This window comes from Borostomias antarcticus (assembly GCF_949987555.1).
Source record: "Borostomias antarcticus genome assembly, chromosome: 1".
Lineage (NCBI taxonomy): Eukaryota > Metazoa > Chordata > Actinopteri > Stomiiformes > Stomiidae > Borostomias > Borostomias antarcticus.
In genome coordinates, this window is record NC_140234.1 from 37,330,991 (window position 1) to 37,349,403 (window position 18,413).

The 18,413-nt window shown below is 49.3% G+C and overlaps 1 protein-coding gene across 1 annotated transcript in view; it reads left to right on the forward strand.

Moving 5' to 3' along the window:
• Positions 1–1,538: 1,538 nt before the first annotated feature.
• The window catches only part of LOC311329767 (NLR family member X1-like), a gene marked incomplete at both ends in the record, with an annotated part of 37,693 nt that continues 20,818 nt past the window's right edge, over positions 1,539–18,413 (forward strand). Inside the window, 13 exons of the mRNA XM_084461681.1 lie at positions 1,539–1,806; positions 7,761–7,878; positions 8,567–8,699; positions 12,208–12,258; positions 12,401–12,546; positions 12,942–13,065; positions 13,821–13,935; positions 14,133–14,281; positions 14,637–14,735; positions 14,941–15,109; positions 15,885–15,985; positions 16,218–16,376; positions 18,211–18,329. Of these exons, the coding sequence (XP_084317807.1) occupies positions 1,539–1,806; positions 7,761–7,878; positions 8,567–8,699; positions 12,208–12,258; positions 12,401–12,546; positions 12,942–13,065; positions 13,821–13,935; positions 14,133–14,281; positions 14,637–14,735; positions 14,941–15,109; positions 15,885–15,985; positions 16,218–16,376; positions 18,211–18,329 (1,751 nt within the window). The remainder of the gene's footprint in view (positions 1,807–7,760; positions 7,879–8,566; positions 8,700–12,207; positions 12,259–12,400; positions 12,547–12,941; positions 13,066–13,820; positions 13,936–14,132; positions 14,282–14,636; positions 14,736–14,940; positions 15,110–15,884; positions 15,986–16,217; positions 16,377–18,210; positions 18,330–18,413) is intronic.

The window sequence follows — 18,413 nt, forward strand, 5'->3', positions numbered from 1 at the left end:
GAAGGAAGGACAAGGACAAGCCAACCAGCTGTACTTTGTCTATTCTGTGTCCTCTGCTTCAGTCCTCTGTCTGTTCTGTCTGTGTCCTCTGGTGTGTCTGTCCTCTACAGTCTGTTCTGTCTGATCTGTCTGTGTCCTCTGCTGTCAGCAGTGTATATAGACGTGTATACAACGTTGCAGCCAGGTACGACTACGTTACTTCCTGTCCACGTTGCCACAACAGCGACAAAACGTGCGAAATATACATCGAAATCATCACGGAAATCACAATGTTGTGTGCACATTGCAGGCATGTTGTGGGCACGTTGGACCTGCACGTTGCAGCAACTTGTGTGCAGATACCGCATTTGCGTTGCATGCACGTTTAACTTGACATTGAGTGGACCATACAAAAGTCTAAATTGCACGTTGCTGCAACATTGCTGCAACCTGATTGTGTTAGTAGGGCTGCTACAGTCTGTTCTCTGTCTAAGTCCTGTGTCATATGGCACAGTAGAACACAGGTGATAACACACTACATACAGTAACATACAGCTACTGTACAGTAAGTAGCCTGTCACTCAGTAAGCTCTTGTTCGTGCTAGAACAAGAACAATAGGACATGGAGTTGACCTTTATAGCTGTAGCTTAGCTATCACCTTCAGTCATGTGTAGAGTCGGTCTATGATTTTCGAAAGCTTTCTGTGCAGTTCTCTTCCCTTGGGGAGATGTTGAATGGACGAGCCATTGGGTGGGACCATGGACACACCTCCAACAGAGCCAGTGGACTATTGTGCAATTGTTGGCTGTATCTAAGCACTTTGTCACTTTCTGAGTGATGTTTCTTGAGAAAGGTGACTGAAAGGCCAACTTTTTAAAATAAATCAAGGTAGAAGTGATAGAGTGTGCGGGAATGGACTTTTTTTCTTTGGAATCGGGTATTGATTTCCTGTGCCACAAAAGAGACAAACCAAGCAGCGTGCCTTCTACTCGGCTAGTTCTTTTCAAAACAAATTGTTGTGCCATTCTCCAGAACCTGTGTCCTGCTTGGCCGCGAGTTACCTGACAATCCCCGTGTTCTAGAGGGTTAAGAGAGGTCACACCGATGGTGGTCAAACACATGACTCAGACTAAATGTTCAGTTTGGCAGAACTTGAAAGAGTTCGATTGTATATCATTATCACTCATGAAGCATTGCCATTGTGTTTCCAGTGGTAGTACAATGAGCTCAGGTATGAGAGTGCTGAAGGTGGAGTATAAAACATAGAGAGTGATAGAGAGTGAGCAGAGGACCACTCTACACTTCTCACAGTAGGTGGACACACACACACACACATGCATGCACACACACACACAGATACACAGACTCAGAGACGGACCGACAGACACAGAGACAGACAGACAGACATGATGGTTTTCACGATGCCTACTCTTGTCTCTGCTGCTCTTCTGCTGCTGGTCCCAGGGAGCCTGGTCGTGGGAGTTAAGAACCCCCCCCCACACACACTCCCTCCGCTCATCTCTGCCCTCACCCCTCCCTCACCCCCCAGACCTTAGGCATGGCAGACAGGACAGCAGAGAGCTCCGGGGAGCCTGGGGAGGCGGTCTGCATCCCCATGGAGGAGGGCGTGTGCAACGGCGAGGCCCCGGTGTGCAACGGGGCCGGGGGGCCGCAGGAGGCCCCCAAGCTGACCCACCTGAAGAAGGTGGAGAACCACATCACGGAGGCCCAGCGCTTCTCACACCTGCCCAAGCGTTCGGCCGTGGACCTGGAGTTCACAGACCTCTCCTACACCATCCAAGAGGGGCCCTGCTGGAGGAGGAGAGGTGAGGCAGGGACACACACACACACACACACACACACATACTACATTTTTACATGACATTACAATCAATTATACCATGGCCTGGGCGAATACTCGATTCTGATTGGCTGGAGGGGTGTGCATTATTTCTCGACAGATGCACGGAGCCTCAGTTATCTTTCACATCTCAGCATTACAATGAAACAGCCTTTTAATCTTGGCTTACGACTGTAAATATGTCACTTTACTACGTTTTAATGTTGTTCCAGGCAAGAAAGTAACCATGTAGATTCCCAGTATGTGGTCAGTTCCTAATTATATGCCGCGACTTTTTCGGAGTTCCCTGTCTAGCAGTATGAGCCTGTTGAGTCCACTTCAGAGTGCGCTTGCATCAAACACATGAATGAAGCACATTATTCTCCTGCGATGCACACATTATTATTCTTTTGGCGATTATTCTTTTTCCAAGACAGAGATAGAACTACAGATGTATCATGTAAAGAGGCAATCTCTGGCTTTAATACCTTCCACTTATGATGACACATCCCGTCCTCGCAATTCAACTCGCAATGAACGTAGCTAACGTTACTTGTAGCTACGACTGTCAGTGATAGGTTATACCACGACCTGAAAAAAAACGTTTTGGATTTGGGGACAATTAGGTGCCTGGCTATAGTTTGTTGGTAACTAGATTTAGTTACTGGAAGATTGATATGTTGCACAGCAAATATGCAGTAGCCTACCCTTCGCTCATGGCTAGCTAGCAATATCAGGTACAGTAGGCTAATGGGATTAGCTAGTTTGGGTTGCTATAGGCTCATTCTTTGGGTTACTAGGTCGCATAGGTGATTTTACCCTCTGAGAGTAGGGGGGGCAACATTTTGACGTGAGAAAAAAAAAAAAACAGTTCTGCCGTCTCGTCCCATCTATTTACAAAGAATACCAGTTGTGAACAGTATGCTAATAAGAAATCCGTATGACAATTCAATATGTACAACGCATCAAACTTCATCTAGACACCACGAGCATGTCAATATGACTTTATGACCGAGCACTAGGCCATACCCAACATCAAACTGCAACTGTCTGCTGGTGCTAGCTTCCTCGCCGATGGTGATGTTGCTAGTGCTAGTGCTAGCTCCGATAGCCTCTGGAGCACTTCTGCATTCGATTGCACCTGCTGCGCTGTCATTTCGAGTGGTAGCTTCTTCATTAGCATTGCCAGATTTTATTTTATTTTATGAAGAAGTGGTAAATTGTTTTTATAGCTCTTTTTGCCATTATGAGCAGGTTGGCTAGTTGTAGCTTGTTGAGCACTGAGCAGTACAGTCAGATCTCATTTTTTTCGACGGACGAGTTGTGCCATTAGTGGATTATGAATATATATATTTTTAAAGGTAGCCTAGTTTAAGTAATAAATACACTTTTAAAATTAATGATGATCTAACACAAACTGGTACAAACCACAATTATGTATTTAATAATTGTGTTAATTAGTAAAACATTTTTTTTAAAAGTTTTTTTTTTGTTTTTTTTTAAGAATCTGAGCAAGAGTTGGGCTGTCCAATCAGGGGGGGCACTTGCCCCCCCTGCCCCCCCTATAAAATCGCCAATGCTAGGTCGTATCCAGGAGCAGGGCTGCCAAGTTTGACCAAAAGTTTGGAGTGATATTTTTCACACAAGCACCCCCCTCTGGTGGTGGGACTTTGCTGTCCTGATGTTAGTGGCCAGTGCATTCCACCACTGCTGGGCAGAGTGTAGTGGTCCGGAGGGGGTATAGGTTTTGACCATGGCCTGGAGGTAGGAGGGAGCTGTTCCTTTCATTGCCCTGTAGGCTAGCACCAGAGTTTTGAACCGGATGCAAGCTGCTACAGGGAGTCAGTGTAGGGAACGGAGAAGTTGTGTGGGAGAACTTGGGGTGGTTGAACACCAAGCAAGCAGCAGCTTTCTGGACAAGTTCCAGGGGTTTAATGGCTGACGCCGGGGCCCCAGCAGCAGTGCGGGTAGCTGTGAGCACCCTGGTGGGAGGACAGTTGTGACGGTAATTTCTCTCACAGAGGACAGTAAATGATTCACCACCAGACTGACCTGTCTGTTCTCAGCCACCACCTGCTGACTCTGAGGACAGACTGGCCAGTCTAGTGATTGAGGTCAAACAGGCCAGTCTGTCCTCAGACACTAGACTGATCTGTCTGTCCACAGCCACCAGACTGACATGTCTGACCTCAACCACCAGACTGGCCTGTTTGACCTCAATCACTAGACTGACGTGTCTGTCCTCAACCACCAGACTGGCCTGTCTGACCTCAACCACCACAGCCTTTGTAGCAGGGCTGGGGTAGGCTACTGGAGGTGTACTGAACCTAGTCACCTCTAGATCCCCACCAGTAGTATTGTGTGAAACGAATACAACGCTTGGCCTGAATTAAAGGCTTAAGAAGTAATCCAAGGTCCTTTTCTTCCATCTCAAATTTCTGTTAGTCTCTCGGATAAGACGTGCCCTTGACGAGGAGTTATAATCTCTTTCTCTCTCATCCCCCTCTCTCTATCTCCTCCTTCATCTTACTTTCATTAATCCCTCCCTTTCTCTCTCCGTCCCTCTATTTGTGTGTATATGTGTGTGTGTGTCTCTCTCTCTCTCTCTCTATCTCTCCTTCTCTCTCTCTCTCTCTCCTTCTCTCTCTCTCTCTCTCTCTCTCTCTCCCTCCCTGTAGTGGTGTGTTCTGTTGATTGGCTCTATTTCCTTCCTAATCCATCTTCCAATAGGAGTAATGCCGCCATGGTCATTGGTCAGGTATAACTTGTCGCTAGGTATAGCTGGTCGCCATGGTAGCCAGGTACAGTATGGCCAGTTGCCATGGTAGGCAGATATGACTAGTCGCCATGGTATCCTGGTATAAGCGGTCGCCATGGCAGCCAGGTATGACTGGTTGCCATAGTAAGGAGATATCACTGGTCGCCATTGTAGCCTGGTACAGTGTAACTGGTCGTTATGGTAGGCAGGTATGACTGGTTGCCATGGTAGCCTTTTACAATATAACTGGTCATCATGGTAGGCAGGTATGACTGGTCTTGAGTAGATTCCAGATTCCAGACAGAAGATCTTTCTCATAATGACAGAGGAGGAGCAGGAGACAGGGGAGGAGACAGAGGAGGAGAGAGGGGAGGAGACAGAGCAGGCGACAGGGGAGGAGAGAGAGCAGGAGACAGGGGAGGAGACAGAGGAGGATAGAGGGGAGGAGACAGAGCAGTAGACAGAGCAGGAGACAAGGGAGGAGACAGAGCAGGAGACAGGGGAGGAGAGAGGGGAGGAGACAGAGCAGGAGACAGAGGAGGAGAGAGGGGAGGAGACAGAGCAGGAGACAGAGGAGGAGAGAGGGGAGGAGACAGAGCAGGAGACAGGGGAGGAGAGAGGGGAGGAGACAGAGCAGGAGACAGGGGAGGAGACAGAGCAGGAGACAGAGGAGGAGAGAGGGGAGGAGAGAGGGTAGGAGACAGAGCAGAAGACAGAGCAGGAGACAGGGGAGGAGAGAGGGGAGGAGACAGAGCAGGAGACAGGGGAGGAGAGAGGGGAGGAGACAGAGCAGAAGTCAGAGCAGGAGACAGGGGAGGAGAGAGGGGAGGAGACAGAGCAGGAGACAGGGGAGGAGACAGAGCAGGAGACAGAGGAGGAGAGAGGGGAGGAGAGAGGGTAGGAGACAGAGCAGAAGACAGAGCAGGAGACAGGGGAGGAGAGAGGGGAGGGGACAGAGCAGAAGTCAGAGCAGGAGACAGGGGAGGAGAGAGGGGAGGAGACAGAGCAGGAGACAGAGGAGGAGAGAGGGGAGGAGAGAGGGGAGGAGACAGAGCAGAAGACAGAGCAGGAGACAGGGGAGGAGAGAGGGGAGGGGACAGAGCAGGAGACAGGGGAGGAGACAGAGCAGGAGACAGGGGAGGAGAGAGGGGAGGAGACAGAGCAGGAGACAGGGGAGATTACAGAGCAGGAGACAGAGGAGGAGAGAGGGTAGGAGACAGGGGAGGAGACAGAGCAGGAGACAGAGCAGGAGACAGAGCAGGAGACAGGGGAGGAGACAGGGGGCGTATTGCAGCATGGCTTGACTTGACTCGACGTCCTTGGAGCCAGTTGACTGGAGATAAAATCTGAATGCAGTGAAGGAAATTTGGCCGTAGTACACCCCAGCCCAGGCATTCTCCAACAACAGCTGTATGACAATCGATACACTGTGATTCCCTGTCAAGCCCCTGGTTTGCACAAGGAGTACACAAACATGCTCTACAGGGACGGCAGCTCACAAGCCTGTCTCTGTCTGTCTAGACTGTGTCATCTGTATTAGAGCCCTGTGGGTTTCCTGTAAGAGCTGCTTACAAGACAGCTGAGCTCATCAATTATGTATAAGACACAGGCTACAGAGGAGAGGAGAGGAGAGGAGAGGAGAGGAGAGGAGAGGAGAGGAGAGGAGAGGAGAGGAGAGGAGAGGAGAGGAGAGGAGAGGAGAGGAGAGGAGAGGAGAGGAGAGGAGAGGAGAGGAGAGGAGAGAGGAGTCTTATTTTGTGGTGTTGTCACCCAGATGAAACACTGTGGGGTCCAGTGGGGCTATGATCTATGGTGCTGGTGTGTTCTGTGTAGTGGAGCTATCGTGGTGTGTGTGTAACAGAGCACATGATGGCAGGCAGACAGGCTGGTGAACTGTGGTCCGTGTCTCTGAATGACTCTGTCCACCAAGCTGATCTATCAGCTGCTCTGGGGAGGCAGGATGACCATCAATACACACTCCTTTATGTGTTGACACCCACAAACACATAAAATAGTCCTTGGTCTTGGTCTTGGTCTTGGTCTTGGTCTTGGTCTTGGTCTTGGTCTTGGTCTTGGTCTTGGTCTTGGTCTTGATCCTGGTCCTGGTCCTGGTCCTGGTCCTGGTCCTGGTCCTGGTCTTGGTCTTGGTCCTGGTCCTGGTCCTGGTCCTGGTCCTGGTCCTGGTCCTGGTCTTGGTCCTGGTCCTGGTCCTGGTCGAGGGTGATCTATGGAGGGACTGTTAGTGATAGGGACACCAGCACTAACAGCATCTGTACTGTAGGTGGTAGCCAGTATCAATCTAACAAGGTCTGAAATACACCACCCTGCCCTGGCCGAATACACTGCTCACCACCAGCAGAGTTAATAGTCCTGAGGTGCATCCTGGGTAATGGGGTTTGTGTCTATGAATATATTAATTCACTAAGAGGGGAGATTCATGAGCTAAGGCCAGCTCGCTGCCCAGCTGAATGAAATAGCAATGAAGTACCCAGTCACTGCAGGATGCTTTTAAAGGAAGCTTGTTCCTAAAACTCTGGTTAGCTGTGATGCTTTGTCAGCTATGCGTATAAAGACCGTCACTGACCGCACATCGGCACCTATTGAACATCATCACACATCCCACAGTCCTGGTCATCAATACTGTCCACAGCTCCCCAGGGAGGCCTACTCCTTACACTTCTAGACGACCCCAACAGCTCAGACAAACCAATTCTCTGTGTAGAAGGCTGATGTTATATGGTTAAATAAAAGTAAAATAAAAAAGTGTGGTTGGTGTGTGTGTGTGTGTCTGTGTGTGTGTGCATGATTTATAGCTCAGTGCTGAAAAACACTGGAGACTTCAAAGCCCTTATTTTTACCTGGGGATATACACCCAGCCGATACTAACCTCTGTGTGTGTGTGTGTCTTTTTATGTCTCTCTGTCTCTCTCTATCCCTCATCAATAATCAATAACTGTTTCAATGTAATCAATAGAAAATGTATGGACTTTGCTGTGCTGTTCTATGTAATGCTCACTGACACCCAATAACACACAGTGAAACGCAACAACACCCAATGAGCATCCAGCACCGGGCACGGCGACAAACAAGATGAATGAGCATGGCTCTTTTTAGTATCTGTCTGAGCCTGTGTGTGTGTGTGTGTGTGTGTGTGTGTGTGTCTGTGTGTGTGTGTCTCCCAGGGTTTAAAGCCTTACTGAAGTGCCTGTCTGGGCGGTTCTGCAGCCGGGAGCTGATTGGCATCATGGGGCCCTCAGGGTCCGGAAAGTCCACACTGATGAATATTCTGGCTGGTTACAGGTGAGACTGAAAGAGAGACAGCACGTCATATACCAGGCTACCATGGCGACTTATTGATTTGATTTTCATTTGGAATTTAAAAGCACAACATCTCAAAGGAATATGATACCAAGATAATCCCAGAGGATACTGTAGCACTTAAAATCATTACTAAGAACATTTATTTCCAACAATACATGTTGTCAATAGGAATGTGTAGGTAAGAGGGAGCACCATCCCAGGTAGCTGTGTGTGAGACAGAGAGTGATGTAGTTTCCCAAACACCAATTAAATACTTTTAATGAAGAACCCAACAGACGAGAGAATGGCTTGAATACATGATGTTGGTTTTATTGACAAAGCAACATCCGGGTTGATTGCAAACAACTGATTTTTGAGCTTATAAAGGCTTGTACTGATTACTCAACAGCTTGATATAAAAATAGGGAGGAGGTGTTTACCGGTATCCTATTGGTGGATGATAGCTCAGCTCCAAAGTTGGGCAATAAAGGAGGGGTGATATTATTCCAGGCACACAAGAGAAACACTCAATCATCATTTGGGGCTATTGGGCCCAAGGAGGGAGGGATGTTCCTATGAGCCATTTCAGAGCAGCAGGCAACGGTCAGCTAAAAGGTTACAGGGTCAAATATCCAAGGGGACAAGACGACTTCAAGAGCTAAACGCTGTCCTGTCCTCTGGCCTCCAGGGAGACGGGGATGAAAGGTTGTGTCCTGGTGAACGGGAAGCCGCGGGAGCTGCGCACCTTCAGGAAGATGTCCTGCTACATCATGCAGGACGACATGCTGCTGCCACACCTCACCACCAGGGAGGCCATGATGGTGAGGACGCACACACACACACACATGCACACACACATACGCACACGCACACGCACACACACACACACGCACACACACACACGCACACACACACACACACACGCACACATACACACACAAACACCAACACACAGGTAAGCAAGCACACACACACACACACACACACACACACACACACACACACAGGCAAGCAGGCACAGACTACGCTATATGGACAAAAGTATTGAATTCAGGTGTTTCATTCAGTCCCATTGCCAGGGGTGTATGAAATAAAGCACCCAGTCGTGCACTCTGCCTCTACAAACATGTGTGAAGGAATGAGCGGTTCTAAAGAGTTCACTGAATTCCAGCATGGTACTGTAATAGGATGCCACCTTTGCAACAAGTCAGTTCCTGAAATGTTTTCCCTCCTAGATATCCCACGATCAACTGTAAGTGGTATTATTGTGCGTGGCTGTAAGCCAGCGCACCATAGATAGCATTGTCAGGTTGTCACTCCCTCCCTCCCTCCCTCCCTCCCTCTGTCCTGTTGTTGACCCGCATTTCTATGTTGCCACTACAAGAGGCAGTAGTCCCAGCACACCAAAATAAATACACAGACATCCCGCATTATTGAGTTCCTAGGTAGTGTAGTGGATAAAGGGTCCGACTCCTCTGCTAGCTTGTGGGTTTATTCCTACATTTACTTTCGGCCTTTCCATCCCTCTCGCTCCCTCCTTTCACTCTCCTCTCCCCTTTTTGTGCGTGTCTGTAAGCCAGCACACGATAGATAGCATTTGTCTGGTTGTCACTCTCTCCCTCCCTCCGTCCTTCCCTCTTTCTCTCCGTTCCGTTGTTGACCTGCAGTTCTATGTTGCCACCACAAGAGGCAGTAGTTTATGTATTTTATGTAGTAGTTTATGAATTTATGTGCAGTAATTGAACATTTGAAATACTCCTGTTTTGAAATTATACCTACAGTATAGGTATCTCAGTAATTACCCATTACACCAAAATAAATACACTATGACACTGCACACTTTCCAGATCCTTGGTAGTGTAGTGGATAAAGTGTCTGACTCCCATGCGGAAGGTCAGGGGTTCAAGCCCCGGTGGGGAAGCGGACTAGCGGACCGCTGTCCCTGACGTGAATAATGCCCAGGAGGTCTGCTTGCCATTCGATGTGCAAATGGCCAGGAACCCGCCAGCGGTTTCGGCCGGAGGTCCGCCAGCTCGTCCATCGGGGACCCGCTGTAGGTCCGCTAACCTTGTGTTATCTGGGTTTATCCCTTACCTTTGTCCAGAAACAGAAGTTGAACCAATTGCAGCAAAATAGCTAACATTACAGGAATCATCAATGTAACTGCTTTAGCCACTGACCGCTACCATTAATGTTATGGAAGCTGCTGCTAGTTGTTGTGAGCTCATGAGCTAACTGACTATCCCGCTCTTATTGTGCTGGATTAGCATTGGAAGCATTGGAACTGATGTGTCCAGGCGACAATACCTATCTCAATTTATTAGACATGATTTCATGTCATTTCAATTCACAGCTATTTCAGTGGCATGACTAGCTTCCGTCCTACCAGTCCTGAACAGAAACAAGCCAGCCACGCACATAAGCCAGGCTGGACCTGGCTTGGTTGCAATGTGGAAGCGTTTAGGAACCACAGCAACTCAGCCACAAAGTGGCAGACCACCTAAAGTTACAGAGCAGGGTCGCAAGTTCTGAGGCTAACACTCTGCTGACTCAATAACGGCAGTGTTTCAAACCTCCTCTGGCGTTAACATCAGCACCAAAACTGTGTGCCGGGAGCTTAATGAAATGGGTTTTCATGTCCGAACAGCTGCATGCAAGCCTTATGTCACCAAGCGCAATGCCAAGCGTCGGGTGGAGTGCTGTAAAGCATGCCGCCACTGGACTCTGGAGCAGTGGAAACGTGCTTTGTGGAGTGACGAATCACGCTTCTCTATCTGGCAGTCTGATGGACAAGTCTGTGTTTGGCGGAGGAGGAATAGGCTAATGTTGTTTTTTGGGGGTTGGCCTAGGCCCCTTAGTTCCAGTGAAGGGAAATGTTAATGCTTCAGCATACCAAGACATTTTGGACAATTCTATGCTTCCAACTTTGTGGGAACAGTTTGGGGAAGGCCCTTTTCTGTTCCAGCATGTCTGTGCTCCAGTGCATAAAGCAAGGTCCATAGAGGCATGGTTGGGTGAGGTTGGTGTGGAACAACTTGACTGGCCCACACAGAGCCCTGACCTCAACCCCATTGAACACCTTTGGGATGAACTAGAACGGAGATCGTGAGCTAGGTCCTCTCGTCCAACATCAGTGTCTGACCTCACAAATGTTCTTCTGGATGAATGGGCAAAAATTCCCACAGAAACACTCCAACATCTAGTAGAAAGCTTTCCCAGAAGAGTGGAAGCTGTTATAGCCAAGCTTAGAGCCACCTAAGATGATTGTGATTGGTTTAAAGAAATACAGCATTTTTTCCCTCTATTCCAGAATGATAATGGGTTGCAGCCCAACCATTCTCGAGTGCTGGCACAGCACAAAACGAAGTGTGGAAATTGGTCTGACTATGCGAGACTACACATGCACACACACACATCTTGACCTTACTGGGATATAGACCTGTGATTGTTTCCTTTACCAGTGTGATGGTGCCAGTGTAGATGTGCCTAATGCTGTGTCCATGACTGCCATCTACTGTTGACAGATAGAAGTGTGAGTGAGGATGGTGTGTCCATTCCTGTAGAGTAGTTGCCTGATAACAGACAGAATTGTCAACTTGTTACACTCCATTTCCATCTTCAGTCTGACATTGCCTCTGCTCTAACCGCAGTGGAGGGGTATTCTATTTTCCATAACCAATCAGAGACTTGACAACAGCATTAGCCCTGTGCATGGCGCTGATTGGTTATCATTAGTCCCCCCCGGCACTCATTGGACCGATCATTTTTCAACCGAGAAACTGCTGTGTCATGTCACGGTGCCAGACCAGAATCAGGCTATGTTCCGGAACGCGTACTTCTACTTTTTACTACCAGTACGTACTACGGCTGCCCCTCGCGTACTTCTACTTTTTACTACCAGTACGTACTACGGCTGCCCCTAGATAGTATGTACTTTGCACGTAGTATGCATACAATTGGGACATACCACTTTGTTATAACATTGCGCCTTGAAATTTGCCCACATCTGTCGCAGTCCATAAAGCAGCATTCGCCCACAGCTGTTGCGACTTGCACACGGGATTTCCACTGTGCAATGGATTGTGGGTCAGAATAGCCAGAAAAGTCTGCTGGCTTGCATACTGCAGAAAAAGACCGGATGTAGTAGGACATCCTGGTATTTTTGCCATACTGCATGTGACATACTACAGTATATATTGGGACATACTACATCCTTTTTTAGCATACCATATAGTATGGAAGTATGTGATTCGGAACACAGCCCTAATCAACTCGGTAGAGTGCAGGCAAGTACTAAACTAGGATAATTATACTGTTGTGTAATTTCAGGTTTCAGCAAACTTGAAGCTGAGTGAGAATATGGAAGTGAAAAAAGAACTGGTGAGTCATACAACTGTCATACAAACTGCCAACACCAAAGATATTCATTATATTCTAGTCATGGTAGAAAATGTGTGTGTGTGTGTGTGTGTGTGCGTGCATGTGCGTGCGTGCGTGCGTGCGTGTGTGCACCTCCCTCCAGGTGAATGAGATCCTGACCGCTCTGGGCCTGCAGGAGTGCGCCCACACTCGAACCAGCTCCCTGTCGGGGGGGCAGTGCAAACGCCTGGCCATCGCCCTGGAGCTGGTCAACAACCCCCCCGTCATGTTCTTTGATGAGCCCACCAGGTGACACTGACTGGCCTGAACACGTCACGCAGAGATAAAAGTGTTCACCGGGAGGGACAGATATGGCACAGAGACAGCCAGACACACACACACACACACACTCTGTTCCAGACTGGAGGGCTTGCAGGAGCCAGGACGTCAATCCAGTTGAGTCCAGCTACAGCTATTAGTTGCCTGGATATTGGGATAGTAGTTCAATGCATGGAACTCAAAGTGCTGTGTAACACAGCAACACTACTACTACTGCTACCATAGCAGAGCTATCTGCCAGAGATGCTTCACATTTCTCACTCTATCATTCTCTCCTTCTCTCCCTCCCCCTTTCTCTGTATCTCCCTCCTTTGGCCCCTCTCGTTCTCTCTATCTCCCCCTCTTCTCTTTCTCTCAACCCTCAGTGGTCTCGACAGTGTGTCCTGTTACCAGGTGGTCTCTCTGATGCGTTCTCTGGCCCAGGGAGGGCGCACCATCATCTGCACCATCCACCAGCCCAGCGCCAAGCTCTTTGAGATGTTCGACAAGGTACGCAGCACTGACCCCCCTCACCCTGGCTGTGGTCAGACCCCCCTCACCCTGGCTGTGGTCAGACCCTCCTCACCCTGGCTGTGGTCAGACCCTCCTCACCCTGGCTGTGGTCAGACCCTCCTCGCCCTGGCTGTGGTCAGACCCCCCTCACCCTGGCTGTGGTCAGACCCTCCTCACCCTGGCTGTGGTCAGACCCTCCTCACCCTGGCTGTGGTCAGACCCTCCTCACCCTGGCTGTGGTCAGACCCCCCTCACCCTGGCTGTGGTCAGACCCTCCTCGCCCTGGCTGTGGTCAGACCCTCCTCACCCTGGCTGTGGTCAGACCCCCCTCACCCTGGCTGTGGTCAGACAGCTCACACAGGGGGCTCTCATGGCAAGTGCATGGGAGCCACTTCTATGGAAATTTCGCTTCACTTGGCTCCCAGTATAGAAGTTGTTCTGGATGCAACGTGAATGTATGACGTCTCTGAAGCTTCCTTCTTTCCTCTGTCTGTCTGCCAACCTTCCTGTCTGTCTGCCAACCTCCCTGTCTGTCTGCCTGGCTTCCAGTCTTCCTGTGTGTGTCTGTCTATCTGACTGCCTCCCTCCCTGTCTGTCTGTCTGTCTGTCTGTCTGTCTGTATGTCTGTTTGTCTGTCGGTCTGTTTATCTGACTGACTGCCTGCCTTCCTGTCTTTCTGTGTGTGTGTGTGTGTGTGTGTGTGTGCGTGTGTGTGTGTGTGTGTGTCTGACTGTGTGTCCTGTCTGTCCCAGCTATACATCCTGAGCCAGGGTCAGTGTATCTACAAGGGGTCGGTCCCATACCTCATCCCCTACCTGAAGACCCTGGGACTACACTGCCCCACCTACCACAACCCAGCAGACTTCAGTGAGTTCACACTGACCAGCACTTTGTGTGTGTGTGTGTGGGGGGGGGGGCATTGTGTTTTATAGCACAATTGTGTTTTATAGCACAATTAACATTGTGTTTTATAGCCTTTTAGGATGGGCCACAGTGAATATCATGACACAAAAATATAATTCACTCACTCACTCACTCATTAATTCAATTCATTCAATTCATAGTAATCGAGGTGGCGTCGGGGGAGTATGGGGACCTGAACCCGGTTCTGTTCGAGGCAGTCCAGGGAGGACTGTGTGCCTTAGAGGAGAAGAAGAAACTCTCGGACATCAAAGACGCGTCGGCCGTCTGCCCCACACTGTGCCCCAACGGGGTGAGTAGCAGGTTGTTGGGGCTACTGGGGTTAACTCTGGGAGGGGGTATATAAGTAGAACTGTTCTGTTCTGTCCCGGTGACTGGACAGTCTTTGTGGACGATTAGCTGTTGTACTGTGACAGCTAAGATAAGATAGGTACTTTGTTGATCCCTAAGGGGGAAATTTGGTGTTTCAGCAGTTGAAATCACAGAAAGGTTGGAAAGAAGAGAAACACGAAATACATAGTAATGAAAAAGACACTAGATAAGCATAAAGAGAGGGATAACAGGGACTACATCCAATACCTTAATGGGGATCCAAAATAAACAGAAACAAAGTAGGCACGACTTTGATTTTCAACCTCTCCTCTCAGGAGTCAGGGCAGATAGAGAGCCACACGTTTGCCACCAGCACCCTGACCCAGTTCTGCATCCTCTTCAAACGGACCCTCATCACCATCTGCAGAGACCAGGTGAGGATGGGACTCATCTCTGTATGGTTGCTAATGTTGCAAACACACTCGGGACCATGCTGGTGGCAAGATCATTTCAAGTGTTTGTGTGTGTGTGTGTGTGTGTGTGTGTGTGTGTGTGTGTGTGTGTGTGTGTGTGTGTGTGTGTGTGTGTGTGTGTGTGTGTGTGTGCATGTGTGTATGTGTGTGTGTGCGTGTGTCTCAGGTGCTGACCCACCTCAGGTTGGTGTCCCACATCGCCATCGGTGTTCTGATTGGTCTGTTGTACCTGAACATTGGGAACGACGCCAGCAAGGTGCTCAACAACACTGGGTTCCTGTTCTTCTCCATGCTCTTCATCATGTTCGGAGCGCTCATGCCCACCGTGCTCACCTGTGAGTTCAGGGGCAGGAGCAGAGGAGTACTGGCCTAGTAGTGTTGTAGTAGTGGGAGGGGGTGGAGGAGGAGGAGGAGGAGTACTGGCCTAGTAGTGTTGTAGTAGTGGGAGGGGGGGTGGAGGAGGAGGAGGAGGAGGAGGAGGAGGAGGAGGAGGAGGAGGAGTACTGCCCTAGTAGTGTTGTAGTAGTGGGAGGGGGTGGAGGAGGAGGAGGAGGAGGAGGAGGAGGAGGAGGAGTAGCCTAGTAGTGTTGTAGTAGTGGGAGGGGGTGGAGGAGGAGGAGGAGGAGTAGTACTAGCCTAGTAGTGTTGTAGTAGTGGGAGGGGGTGGAGGAGGAGGAGGAGTAGGAGGAGGAGGAGTACTAACCTAGTAGTGTTGTAGTAGTGGGAGGGGGTGGAGGAGGAGGAGGAGTAGGAGGAGGAGGAGTACTAACCTAGTAGTGTTGTAGTAGTGGGAGGGGGTGGAGGAGGAGGAGGAGGAGGAGGAGTACTAGCCTAGTAGTGTTGTAGTAGTGGGAGGGGGTGGAGGAGGAGGAGGAGGAGGAGGAGGAGGAGTACTAGCCTAGTAGTGTTGTAGTAGTGGGAGGGGGAGGAGGAGTAGTAGACCCATCTGTTGGTGAGAAGTGGGTATTCTTAGAATCAGAACCAGTATATCTCACACAATCATAGTGAACTGGAGTTGAACTGAAGTACTGAAAGTGAAATGGAACTGATTTGTAAGTGAGTAGTAACTGAACTGGCCCTGTGTCTGTTGTCCTCTGTGTGCTCCTGTAGTTCCTCTTGAGATGTCAGTGTTCCTGAGAGAACATCTTAACTACTGGTACAGTCTAAAGGCATACTACCTGGCCAAGACCATGGCCGACATACCCTTCCAGGTGAGCTGTGTGTGTGTGTGTGTGTGTGTGTGTGTGTGTGTGTGTGTGTGTGTACAGCATGTGTGAGGACACGAGCGACAGAGAGAGAGAGAGAGAGAGAGAGAAAGGGGATGAGCGAGTGTGCATGTGTGTGAGTGAATGTGCCTCTATCTACCCACAGTATACACAGTACCTCAAATCACCCCCCCCCCATCAGTGTTGATCCCAGGTACTGCACCCTCTCCCGTCCCAGGTGCTGTGTCCCATCATGTACTGCAGCATCGTGTACTGGATGACGGAGCAGCCTCCCGAGGCCTGCCGCTACCTGCTCTTCCTGGCCCTGTCCACCTGCACGGCCCTGGTGGCCCAGTCTCTGGGGCTGCTAGTCGGGGCCGCCTCCACGTCTCTACAGGTAGGACACACCCCCGGGGACGCATAGCTCACCTCCCAACAGGGTGGACACACCCCCTCCCAACAGGGAGGACACACCCCCGGGGACGCATAGCTCACCTCCCAACAGGGAGGACACACCCCCTCCCAACAGGGTGGACACACCCCCTCCCAACAAGGAAGACACACCCCCGGGGACGCATAGCTCACCTCCCAACAGGGAGGACACACAGGACTCCAAATCCACCTCACTGTTAATGAGGTCCATTAACAGTGAGTCCACCTCAATGCTAAAAACCACAAACGAAGCCAGAAATCTTGGTGTAGTCATGGACTCAGGCCTGAATTTCAACAGTCACATTAAGACAATTACAAAGTCAACCTACCTGACTGAACCTGAAGAATATATCAAGGATTAAAGGATTTATGTCTCAGCAAGATCTGGAAAAACTTGTCAATGCGTTCATCTTCAGTAGACTCAACTACTGTAAGGGTGTGTTTGCAGGTCTCTCAAAAAAAATTATCAGACAGCTGCAGCTGATTCAGAACGCTGCTGCTCGAGTCCTCACTAAGACTAAGAAAGTGGATCACATCACTCCAGTTCTGAGGTCCTTACACTGGCTTCCTGTCTGTCAAAGAATTGACTTTAAAATACTGCTATTGGTTTATAAAGCACTGAATGGTTTAGGGACAAATTATATCTCTGATCTGCTGCTACGTTATGAACCATCCAGACCTCTCAGGTCGTCTGGCACAGGCCTGCTTTCTGTCCCCAGAGTTAAACAAAACATGGAGAAGCAGCGTTCAGTTTTTATGCTTCACATATCTGGAACAAACTTCCAGTAAACTGCAGGTCTGCTGCAACTCTGCAGTTCTTAACTCTCAGCACTGTAACTTTTATTCCTGTATTTTATTTTTACTGCATTTAGTTTTAAATGTCCTTTTTTTCATTTAGTTTTATATGACCTTTTATGTGTTGCACTTTGTCTTGATGCTTTTAATGTCTCATGTAAAGCACTTTGAATTGCCTTGTTGTTGAAATGTGCTCTACAAATAAACTTGCCTAGCCTTGCCACTACAGGTAAGACACACCTGGGGACTCATAGTCCACCTCACTGCAAGTCCTTCTCGCATGACGAGTGAACAAGTGGACATTTTGAGAAGAAGAAGGATAGTCCCTCAAGGCCAACAGTTGCCTCCCACTATGCTGGCATGGGGTCTTGTTCTAGACTAGGGTTTCACGAGTTCAAAAGACTACACCAACGATTGGAAACTTTTAAGGAAGTTTACTGGAATGATGAACAGAATGAATGATTGGCAATAATGATGAACAGAATGAAAGAATGAGTTACATAATAAATGAATGACAGAATGGATGAATGACAGAATGAAAGAATGAACGAACGAACGAACGAACGAGCTGATGTTGCGTATCCAGGTATGAGACTCTGGGTGTGGCAGATGAGTCCTTCTGGTCATCTGCCGGGCTTTGAGGAGCTCAGCAGACCCCTGCGCGGAACCTGGACAGCAGATAGAGGAGCTCGAGAGCAGAAGAGGAGATGGGGAGGGGGTGGGACACGAAAGCAGAGGAATGAGAAAGAGAACAGTTAGGTTGGGCAGCTGCACTGTGTATACTGTGGATAATAGGCAGGAAAGTACCTCGTAGGCATCACAGAGATAACAGGCGTGTCTGATTGAGTTGATTAGCGTGGCGTGGCCGGGTGCTTCTTGTGAGATTGGAGGCAGTTGTGGTGTTGTGTGTTGTCTCCTCCCAAACCTCAGTTATTCTTACTCCATAATTAGAGCTTGCTGGACTAGTGTGTCTCACCTTCTCTATGGTGCCTCTTTCTCCACAGGTGGCCACCTTCGTCGGTCCGGTCACGGCCATCCCAGTCCTCCTCTTCTCCGGATTCTTCGTCAACTTTGACACCATTCCCAAGTACCTGCAGTGGAGCTCCTACTTGTCTTACGTCAGGTCTGTTCAGCCCGCACCTGCGCTCTGTTGATTTCTAAAACACTGATCTAGAACCACCTCCCTAAGTTCTAGAACTCCCTCCCT